This window comes from Ammodytes marinus (assembly GCF_949987685.1).
Source record: "Ammodytes marinus genome assembly, chromosome: 4".
Lineage (NCBI taxonomy): Eukaryota > Metazoa > Chordata > Actinopteri > Uranoscopiformes > Ammodytidae > Ammodytes > Ammodytes marinus.
In genome coordinates this window covers 2761247-2773937 of record NC_137233.1, presented here as the reverse complement: position 1 = coordinate 2773937, position 12691 = coordinate 2761247, and the positions used below count along the sequence as shown (strand labels likewise).

At 40.8% G+C, this 12691-nt stretch overlaps 1 protein-coding gene across 1 annotated transcript in view; it reads right to left on the bottom strand.

Annotated features, from left to right (window-relative positions):
• Positions 1 to 12691, bottom strand: part of rspo4 (R-spondin 4) — a gene marked incomplete at both ends in the record, with an annotated part of 73118 nt that overhangs the window by 41176 nt on the left and 19251 nt on the right. Inside the window, 2 exons of the mRNA XM_080025855.1 lie at positions 6557 to 6694; positions 7615 to 7803. Coding sequence (XP_079881981.1) covers positions 6557 to 6694; positions 7615 to 7803 — 327 coding nt within the window. The remainder of the gene's footprint in view (positions 1 to 6556; positions 6695 to 7614; positions 7804 to 12691) is intronic.

Sequence of the window (12691 nt, the reverse complement as noted above, 5' to 3'; positions counted from 1 at the left end):
AAGATGTATTTAGTTATTTATTCTATAGTACTTCTTCTTCTTGGTCTTCCAACAGGTGCATTTCCCCAGGACGCCCACTATATATAAAAACCTGTAAGGCCGTTAAGTTTGTCTGTTCTGTGCTACTGTAGAAACATGGCGGTGCAACATGGCGGCCTCAGCGCCCCGCTCCTATGTAGATATAAAAGGCTCATTCTAAGGTCATAAAAACCTTAACTGATTATTTCCAAAACCTTTTTTCTTTAGTGTTCTTAATAGAAACATGTGCTATGTATTATACAATCAAATTATCTTGATGGAAGATAAGTAGACAAAAAACCCTACAACCCAGAACCAATGTACTAGTCAAACATTCACACTTGAAGTCCTGCAGACTAGTGGCCTTATAGATAAAAGGGAAAAGGATCTTGTCTGGTGTTGATTAAACTTTTCCGATTAGCTCCGCTCAAGCGTCCATGTATGCAGAGCGGACATGCATTTTATATATGGCCGAGGGTCATTGCTTGTGTGTGTGTGTTGTGTGTGTGTGTGTGTGTGTGTGTGTGTGTGTGTGTGTGTGTGCGTGTGTGTGTGTGTGTGTGTGTGTGTGTGTGTGTGTGTGTGTGTGTGTGTGTGTGTGTGTGCGTGTGCGAGAGAGAGTGCGTGAGAGTGCACTTTCATTTGACCCGCTTCAAAACAGACAGAATAACTTGAAACAGCTCACCAGAGGCTATGCTAGGCCTGATAGTGACCCAGTGTTTACATTCACACTGTAGTATCCCGGCTATGGTGTGGGAAATGGGATGTGACGTTAATATGGAACATGTAGGATAAACTGAACCATTCTTCCATGCACGATTAACATACTCCAGGATTTGTTAATAGAGTGTGTGTGTGTGTGTGTGTGTGTGTGTGTGTGTGTGTGTGTGTGTGTGAGACATGTATTTCTACTTCATGTGCAGCTGGTGTAAGACAGTGTATGTGTAGAGTTACGCAATTGAGCGAAAATGAAGATACTTTTTTTGATGTTTAATTTCTACGCTGTAAACATGAACTGAACTGAGATTTTACCCCATTGAGCGAAAATTAAGACAATTTGGTTTATTTTCTACACTGTTAATATGTAAAAGTTAGGAAAACTCAATGTTTTAAGGCAGAGCTGTCTTCAAGTTTTGAGCCTAAAATCAAAACTATTAAGTTTTAAGGAAAACTGCCTACAGCCTATATTTAAACCAACTAATTCTTTTTTGTTCAGACAACTTCTCATTAATGTAACTTCAAGTTTTGAGTTCCAGATACTAATATTAAGAATCCCAACATGAATTCAACATTTTCACTGACTTGATTTTGTTTTCAAATACATATTATACATTTCGATCATTACATATGAATGATACGTTATCTCAACAGAAGATAATTAGTTGTCTCAAATGTAGACAATTTTTTTTATTTTTTTTAAGATATATTTTTTGCATTTTTATGCTTTTATGCTTTCAAACTTCAGAGTTTTAGTTTGAGACCTCAGAACTCAAATATCTGATGAAGACAGCAAATTTGATTTTAATCAACAGTTAAATTTTTTTGCAGTGTACTCTGCTCTGGCTTCTATATCAGATCACTAGTAATCGAAAACGTCTGTGTCAGAACTTACTCAACCATTACATCATTTATCATCCTGAATTTTTAGCTTTGGCATTCAGTGAATCCTGGATAAGGTGTTTGCATGCCTCAGTTTCCCCCAATTTTGTTAAATTTTCAAGCCTTTTCTTACAGTGATCACAGACGGGATGCCCTAAACTCCCGTTCATACCCATGAGAACAGGTTTAATGCCAATTTTCATTTTTTATAATTTCCTCATTGGCGATAAAACACATGAGAGGACCAAAGGCAACCATGTGTTAGTCCACCATTACATCATTTATTATCGCTATATAAATAAACGTGTGTGTGTTCAACATCTGTATAAAGAACACCTGGATAAAGGGCCGTACCTACAGTAAGCGTTTACCGTTACCCATGCAACCAGACCCTAGTGCAGGGGTCACCAACACAGTGCCCGCGGGAACCAGGTAGCTCGCAAGGAGCATATGAGGTGCCCGCAGGCCTGTTCTAAAAATAGTATAATAATCTGTTTCCCACCTTTTTTAAGTCATTGTTGATCATTATTGTGAGAAATCATCAACATGATCGGTATCTTCACATAGATGAATATCATTAATCATTAATAATAATATATAACTAAAGGCAAACTGAGCAAATTTGTTATTTCAGAAGAGTGTATCAAACTGGGTGCCCTTCGTATGACTCAGTACCCATGAAGTAGCCCTCAGGTTCAAAAAGGTTGGTGACCCCTGCCCTAGTGCATATAGCGCTTGGTCGTTTAGAACAACAAGGCATTACGAATAGCAACTTTCTTAAAATTTTTTACCATTTTCTACTTTTGGCTCCCGGAGTGTTTCGCCTAAAAATGCTTGTTGTTGAGAGCATTCAAATGCCAGGTAGATTCAAGAATTAATTTGTTTATTTGCCTCGTATATGCACAACAGTTACAGCAGCAGTCATTGGCAGTTACATTCTTAGGCCTCACATGTTGTACTATTGAGAAAAGAATAGCAGAACAGCTATCGTAGCGAAAAACATGGCCCCTAATGTGTTTGCATGCTGTAGTGTAGTACAAGTAAATCCTATTCTATTATATCCTATCCACCTCATTTTGTTAATTTTAGAAGTATTTTCCTACAGTAAACACAGACAGGATGCCCCAAACTCCCAACCATACCCATGAGATGACATCAGGTTAAGTTATGTGTTAATTAAAATATTTTTATTATTTCATCATAGTCGATAAATCACATGAAAGCACCAAAAGCCAACATGTGTTAGGCAAACCATTACATCATTTGTTAAAGCTCAATTTTTAGCACGGGATGCACGATCACCCATTTATAACCATGACACTAGTGCCTGCCTGTGTATGTTTAACATCTACGTATATACAACCTGGATAAGGTGTTTGCATGCTACAGTATCCCCTTTAAAACGTATATATTATAAGCATGTTCATGATTTCTTAAGACACAAACGAGATGCCCCCAAAATGTGCATTCATACCAACAATAGACAATATACAATGCATATACATCAAATACACAACAACTGATAAAAAAAAGACAAATTAAACATTTAGACAGTGATGTAGAATGTCTGGAATTAAAATAAGATTGGTAAAACCTACAATATGACCTAATTAACACAGTTTCTGCTTTGCATTTGTTTGACTCGACGTCATTACAAATGATAGGGTCTCCCCTCGACTGATCCTTCAAGTTTAAATGAAATTAAGTGAAGGTACCCATGACACTAGTGCGTGCCTGTAATAGTGCAGAGCCACCTTTTACATGGTTTAGTGCACCAAGCTGGTTTTATTCAGTATTTTACTTATTGTCGATAAATCACATGACAAGACCAGAGACAAACATCTGTTAGTCCACCATAATTTTTTTTTTGCATTTTCTGCAAATATGTTTAAAATCTGCATAAATGAAACCATGATTAAGTGTTTAAATGCACCAGAATCCAATTTGTTGCATTTATTTATTAATTAAAATTGTATTTAATTTAATTTTAAATTGATTTCATGTCTAATGTATTTTATCTCTTAGCCCTTCTTCCCTTCCCTATACTAAAATAAGTGTCTGTTGTCGCTTGTCAGGTCGCCGTTGTGAATAAAAACTTGCCTGTAGAAATAAACAATGTCATTGTTTGTTGGACACAATGCAAATGGGACGCCCCATTACCCATTCTAACCCATGACACCAGTTTAATAATGTATGGGGTCCAGGGCATTCAGCCGATCTGCCCCCCACCTCTGGAACGCCCTCACACCTGTCATCCGTAACTCCGACACTCTTTCCACATTCAAGACCCATCTAAAAACCCATCTTTTTAAATTGTCATATTCCATATAATTCATTGTCTACCACCCATCTCACTCACCACCCTTGTGTAAATTGTTTTAATGTGTCTTGTTCTTGTTTTTTTATCATTGTTGATTTTGTTTTTTAACTATGCCCTGTAAGGTGACCTTGGGTGCTTTGAAAGGCGCCCTCAAATACAATGAATTATTATTATTATTTATGAGCTATTCTTCTATAGTTTTTCATGACACTGGTGCGTGCCTGTATTAGTGCAGAGCCACCTTTACATGGTTTAGTGCTCCAAGCTGGTTTTATTTTTGTATTTTTTTGTTTTCTGGATAAATCACATCAAAGCACAAAGAGCCGTCCATGTGTGAGTCCACCATTTCAACATTTTTTAAAAGCAAGTTTTCGCATTTCTACAAATATGTTTAAAATATGCATTAACTAAACCATGATTGATTGAGTGTTTGAATGTAAGTATTCCCATTTTGCAGTTATTCACCCTTACATAATATTTTATAAAGTAATGTTTTTTTGCTTTTATTTTTTTTATTTTTTTAAGATATTTTTTTTGGCATTTTTATGCTTTATTGACAGTGTAGAGACAGAGTTGAAATGGGGCAGAGAGGGGAGTGACATGCAGAGAACGACCGCGGGCTGGAATCGAACCCGGGTCTGCTGCTGGCCGAGGCCCATGCCAACTGAGCTAAGGGCGCCCCGTTTTTTTGCTTTTCTAAAATTATTTGTTTAATAATTAAAGCTGGGGAATATGATTTCTGATTGGCCAAAGTTAACATGAGCTGTACACTTTGACCAATCAGAGCGAGGCTCCGATTCTCTGTTCTCATGGGCTGTTGGGACTGTCCATTCACTTTGGCACGACTTTGTTGGTGTAGAGCGTGTCAGGGAGGGACCATAGGGGAGGGACCAAAGAGAACAAGTGGAGCGGTTGAGGTATTTGGATTCGAATCTCTATCCCAACTGCTATTTTCTCCCCAAATCCTCCACCCCAGCTTTAATAATGTATAAACTATTATCAGCAAGAGACAAGACATACACGAGTTTTAGTATATCAAGCTGGTTTTGTTTTTTGTATTCTCGATAAATCACATCAAAGACCAAAGCTTTCCATGTGTTGGTCCGGCCGTAAATGCCTTTGTAAATGGCTGACCTCTCAGCCTAGAGACACAGGCCTTTTACTCAAAGAATACATCTTTAAAAAACAGCTCACCAATATAATTGTTAGTAGTTGTTTCCGACTTAAGCTATGCACATGATGTACACACACACACACACACACACACACACACATACGCACACAGTAACACACACACACACACACACACACACACACACACACACACACACACACACACACACATATGCACACACACACACACACACACACACACACACAGTAACACACAGTAACACACACACACACACACACACACACAGTAACACACGCGCACACACACACACACATACGCACACAGTAACACACACACACACACACACACACACACACACGCGCACACACACACACACACACACAGTAACACACAGTTACACACACACACACACACACACACACACACACACACACACACACACATACGCACGCACGCACACACACACACACACACACGCACAGCACTCATCCGGGCAGACGGACTTGGTTTTAGTGTTGGCGTGATTATGATTCGGTAGTTAATCAATACTTAGAAAATAAACATGTCAAGAGTTTCTTTGTTCAGGACAAATTTAATCAAGAAAGAATATTTTTTTTATGATTTGTCACGTCCGCCATGACATAATATATTTAGTGTTTCGTGAGTTATGTTTTTTTAACGCTAACAGCACGGACTGACTTCCTAAAACAATATTTAGGAATCCTCTCTGGTCTGTCCCACTTTAGTATTTAACTGTTTTGACAAAATACGTATATGTAATGCCTTCGGGACGCTTGGTAGCATATAGTGAATTACTGTGCTTGATGCTATATTATCGCAAAGGCGGATGTCTGTAGAAGTTTAAAACTATTGGATCTGCCCAGTGCCACTCTGGATCTGCCAACCAATCGCATAACGTTTGGTCGTGACGTACAGTATGTCATGCGCCGGCTTCTGACTACAACTGAAACTGGCGCACGACCTCAACGTCATTGTTCTCAGCCACTCCCTCTGTTCACTGATTGGACCGGCAAAAATCTATCCTGAGAAAACCCACAAATATACCGCAGACCCAGACTGACTACTGAAGGGAAATGAAAATTGAGCGGAAGTAGGTACACAGTAAATTCCCCAGTGTTAAATATGCAGTGTCAAACTCCATTAACTCTATCTGAGTTAATATAACAACAGCTGGAGTAGAATGCCTCCTAGTGTTGGTGTCAATTTCGGTAGTTAAAAGACGGGGTGTAGAAAGTACTCTATAAGGCTTTAAATAACACTATACAGTGTATTTTTAACTCTATTTTGAGTTCATTTAACTCTAAAATTTTAACACTTTGAAAAGAGTTAATTTAACTCCAATTCTGAGTGGGACCAAATACACTCGGAAATAGTGTTAAATTTAACTATTTTAGTGTTATTTTAACACTTCAAAATTTACTGTGTAGGCGGGATATAAGGATACTATATTGCTATTGACTCACCCAGACAGTCAGTGTGGTGGGGGAATGTTCCCTCTGGACATCGGCTCAGACACTTTCCCTTGTAGAGCTGGAAGTCCGGTTTACACTTGGTGCAGAAGTCTCGGCTGAAACACTGTTCACAGTCTGACGAACGGCATTCTAAGAAACACACACACACACACATAGACAGACAGACAGACAGACAGACAGACAGACAGACAGACAGACAGACAGACAGACAGACAGACAGACAGACAGACAGACAGACAGACAGACAGACACACACACACACACACACACACACACACACACACACACACACACACACACACACACACACACACACACACACACACACACACACACACACAGGGAATAGTCCAATTAATTAGAGTAAAATGATTAACACATGTTAAAGGTGGAGTCAGTGATTCTGGAGAATGCTTGTCGTCAAAATAACTTTTTTATCAAAATCAGTGTATATCTCCTCATGATCCACTACCTGTCTGTACTGTGCGCTGAACCAAAATCTGGTGTATAAACACAACCTAGGCTCTGTAAACTGGAATGTAAACAGATAATATGAACCCTAAAGTATAAACGTACTGTTGCAGCGGTTGTTGCCCTGCCCCCTCTATCTGTAGTGTCCTATGGGGCAGGCGGTCAGACAGACAGGTGTATATACAGTATATAACGCCCTATAATGCAGTAGGCCTATAGTAATACAGTAAACTATATATTTGGGGCGACTGTGGCTCAGTTGGTAGAGCGGGTCGGCTGATGATCAAAGGGTTGGAGGTTCGATCCCCCACCCTGCCACCTGTGTCATGGTTGTTGTGTCCTTGGGCAAGACACTTCACCCACCTTGCCTCGTGTGAATGTCGATAGTTAGCCTGCTGCTATCGGTGTATGAATGTGTGTGTGAATGTTAACGTGGGAAAGGAAAACAGGTCTCCCTTGCAAAAGAGTCTTCGGTCTCAATGGGATTTACCTGTATATATAAAGGTTAAAATAAAGCCCTATAGTATTAGTATAGTGTAGTGTGTAGTATATACTGTATATATATATTATGTACGTACTGATGCAGCGGTTGAGGCCCTGCCCCCTCTGCCCGTAGTGCCCTGGGGGACAGGCGGACACACACACCCCGTGGTGACTCATTCCCTCGCGCTGCAGAAACAGGAAGAGTCGCTCGGGGCAACGCACACAGCCGTTGTCCTGGGAACACTCCAGACAGCCGCGGCAGTCCTCTGACGTCACACGCTGAGCTGAGGGAGGGAGAGATGGATTTATTTATTGTTTTATTTTTATTGAAAATGAATTCCTTTACAAAAACGTTGCCATACATTGACAATTACACCTTTGAAGACACACAAGGCACTAAGAACACACACACACACACACACACACACACACACACACACACACACACACACACACACACACACACACATAAACACACACACACATAAACACACACACACACACACACACACACACACACACACATAAACACACACACACACACACACACACACACACACATAAACATAAACACACACACACACACACACACACACACACATAAACATAAACATAAACATAAACATAAACATAAACATAAACACACACACACACACACACACACACACAGTATAAACCTACAGTGGCAGCGGTCACATATATAGTTTAAAGAATACTGCTGCAAGTTCTCCAATAAATAAAACACTTCCTCTTCACAGCGGCTGTAAGGTTTCGTAGGCTGCGACCTTACATGACCGATCTGTGAACCTGTTAAAAAGGCGTTAAGGCATTTTTCACACACACACACACACACACACACACACACACACACACACACACACACACACACAGACACAGACACAGACACAGACACACACACGCACACACACACGCGCGCACACAGACGCACACGCACACACACACACACACACACACAGACACACACACACCTGCTCAACCCAGACAGCGGGTATTTTGTGAGGCTCAGACAGTGCGATCTTTCATACTCACACACACACACACACACACACACACACACACACACACACACACACACACACACACACAGACACAGACGCACACACACACACACACACACACACACACACACACACAGACACACAGACACACACACACACACACACACACACACACAGACACGCACGCACACACAGACACACACACACACACACACACACACACACACACACACACACACACACACACACACACACACACACACACACACACACACACACACACACACAGACAGGGCTCAGACAGTGCGATCTTTCAGACTCACGCACACACACCGCCTGCCCTTCATCTAGTCAGATTGACATCTTTCATTCTTTCCATCTTACACAGCTCATCATAACTCTGTCAGAACTTTCCACATCCTTCCCTCCTCATCCCTTATCCCTTATTCCTTATCCCTTATCCCTTATCCCTTATCCCTTATCCCTTATTCCTTATCCCTGGGATTTGAACTATATTCCTTTATTTTGGACGTATTTTCCAAAATGTGTTTTAATGATAATTTTCTTCATATACACCAAAATACCCTCTTTTTATAGACCTGTTGGGCTACATACAATAAAATGAAAAAAAGCCTGTATTCCAAATGTGTTCTGTAAAAAGCTTTGGAAACTTATATTATATTATAAAAGTTATAAAAGTGAAATGAATATTATATATCTAGATTTTTATTTTTCATGAGGTGTACATCTCCGCATCATACAATGAAAAAAAGCCTGTATTCCAAATGTGTTCTGTAAAAACTTTGGAGACTCATGTTATAAAAGTGAAATACATATTAGATTTTTATTTTTTTAAAGAGACGTACATCTCCGCATCATTAGTTTGATATTGCAAAATTTTCATAATTTATTCAAACAATTCTGAAAAAAAGTTGCAATTTAAAAAATAATTGTTTAATGTCAGTAATCAACTGGCAAAGTTTCATGATGATACATGTATCTACAAGTTAAAAATGTGTTACCCAGTTCACCTGCAGTGTGTAGCCTGAACATAGCAAGATTCACCTATTATAGTTTGGTGAACAGTCCCTGAACATTCAGAGTGATGTTGGACGCTCATATCAGCGCTGCTTCAGAACGCATGGAATGTCTCTCGTCCAATCAAATCACTCGGTCAGAACCAACTGCTGTATTAAGCATATTTGATTGTACATAAACTAAAAAAGTGAAAGTATTCTGAAAACATACAAACCCTCAAGCAATATATATATATTTTTTTTTTATATATTTTTTTTTGGGGCATTTTTATGCTTTATTGACAGTGCAGAGAGACAGAGGTGAAATGGGGCAGAGAGGGGAGTGACATGCAGAGAACGACCGCGGGCGGGAATCGAACCCGGGTCTGCTGCTGGGCCCGGCCCGGGGGGGGGGGGGGGGGGTGGACGCCCTATCAACTGAGCTAAGGGCGCCCCCTCCCTCAAACAATGTCTAAATGTGTAGAATAAAATAAATTCAACTCATTACAACAATTATTTATATAAGATATCGCAGCCTGTCCGCACTGCAATTAAAATAAGTTAAAAAAGACACACACATAGTTCCTAGGAATAACCCTACACATCTTTAGATAGTAGAAAAATAAAGGCATATGTTATGTATAGGATTTGAACGATTTCAAAGGATTTATCAAGAGGGGGGTGGGTGAGGTGGGGGGGGGGGGGGGTCCTGAATTTAAAATTGAAAACATACTAACAACCTTTTACTGCCCGGAACTTAACCCCAGTTCTAGAATCTCGCGTTGGCAGGGATACCGCTATTTTTATGGACTCTCCTCTCCTTGGGTGTGAATGCATTTCAACCCAATGCAATGTGTGTGTGTGTGTGTGTGTGTGTGTGTGTGTGTGTGTGTGTGTGTGTGTGTGTGTGTGTGTGTGTGTGTGTGTGTGTGTGTGTGTGTGTGTGTGTGTGTGTGTGTGTGTGTGTGTGTGTGTGTGTGTGTGTGTGTGTGTGTGTGTGTGTGTGTGTGTGTGTGTGTGTGTGTGGAGAACTGTGCGTGAACTTTCAACAAAGTCAAAGTCAAGTCAAGGCTTTCCTTTTTAGAGCTGCCATATTCCATTCAGCAGGCTATCAATCAAACGGTCAGACAAATAGACAGATACTGTAGACAGACAGACAGACAGACAGACAGATGTATAGACAGGCAGACGGGCGGGCGGACTGACAGACAGACAGATAGACAGACAGATAGATTGGCAGACAGACAGATGTATAGACAGACAGACACACACACACACACACACACACACACACACACACACACACACACACACACACACACACACACACACACACACACACACACACACACACGCATCCGTCAAAGAAGCAGTCAAAAATATAAACCAACAAGATGTTATTTATCGGGAGGTACACATTCTTGATTTGGTCAAAAGCTGAACAGTTTTACTACCACTCTCCCTGACTGCCCCTCTTGGTATTGGGAAGTATGAGCGTGTGTGTAGGTGTGTGTGTGTGTGTGTGTGTGTGTGTGTGTGTGTGTGTGTGTGTGTGTGTGTGTGTGTGTGTGTGTGTGTGTGTGTGTGTGTGTGTGTGTGTGTGTGTGTGTGTGTGTGTGTGTGTGTGTGTGTGTGTGTGTGTGTGTGTGTGTGTGTGTGTGTGTGTGTGTGTGTGTGTGTGTGTGCCCTCTCTGTATTGGGACTGACAGTTTGGGGAAATATGAAGTTAAGTATTTGCGCTGTTGGCGAAACTCAAGAGAAATGTATCATGCTAAGATCCAGCAACGTGGCAAAGGTGTAGTTCAACAAAGGGTTGGAGTTGGTTTATATGTCTGTCTGTCTGTCTGTCTGTCTGTCTGTCTGTCTGTCTGTCTGTCGGTCTGTCTGTCAATCTGTCGATAGTACAAAAATGGTTTGCAAAAAAACTTTTTTTATTCTATCTATCTATCTATCTATCTATCTATCTATCTATCTATCTATCTATCTATCTATCTATCTATCTATCTATCTATCTATCTATCTATCTATCTATCTATCTGATTGATGGTTTAGTAATCGGTGCTTTTTCACGGTAACACCCCAACACATATTTTTTCGCTGTTGTTTCACTCAGACTCGTGTATTTCTTGACGTGCGTTAACACAACTCCCTCGAGACCGATTCCTCTTTCTGCTCACACACACACACACACACACACACACACACACACACACACACACACACACACACACACACACACACACACACACACACACACACACACACACACACACACACACACACACACACACACACACACACACACACACTCTCCCTCAGGACCTATTCCTCTCTGTGCTCACACTCTGCCATATTTCCATCAAGAGATAATTCAACACGCATGCTGTGGCCTTTTCCCCTGGGGCCTAGGCAGCGCTATTACTACATGATGTATGTACTCTAGTCTGCACAGTGTAATGCCCTTATAATGTACACTTTCAATTTTTATATCTATCTATCTATCTATCTGTCTGTCTGTCTGTCTGTCTGTCTGTCTGTCTGTCTGTCTGTCTGTCTGTCTGTCTGTCTATTACCTGTCCGTACTGTGTGTGCGCCTAGGCTCTGTAAATGGGCATGTTGCTATAGCTACGGTGGGCCCCCTTTGTTTTTTCAATTCAATTCAGGACAGTGCAAATTAATAAAACACATGGGTCATCATACATGGGTTAAAAATGCCAAAATTAGCCAAACATACACATAGTTTACAGAGGCTGTGTATTAATACCAAATTTTTTTCGGCGCAGACACACTAGACTGTGGCTCAGGTGGTAGAGCGGGTCGGCCGATGATCAAAGGGTTGGAGGTTCGATCCCCGCCCTGCCACCTGTGTCATAGTTGTTGTGTCCTTGGGCAAGACACTTCACCCACCTTGCCTCGTGTGAATGTCGATAGTTAGCCTGCTGCTATCGGTGTATGAATGTGCGTGTGAATGGTAACGTGGGAAAGGAAAACAGGTCTCCCTTGTAAAAGAGTCTTCGGTCTCAATGGGATTTACCTGTATAAATAAAGGTTAAAAAAAAAAAAAAAACTAGAGACAGGTATTGGATCATATGGAGATATTCACGGATTTTGACAACAAGCGTTCTCCAGAATCACTG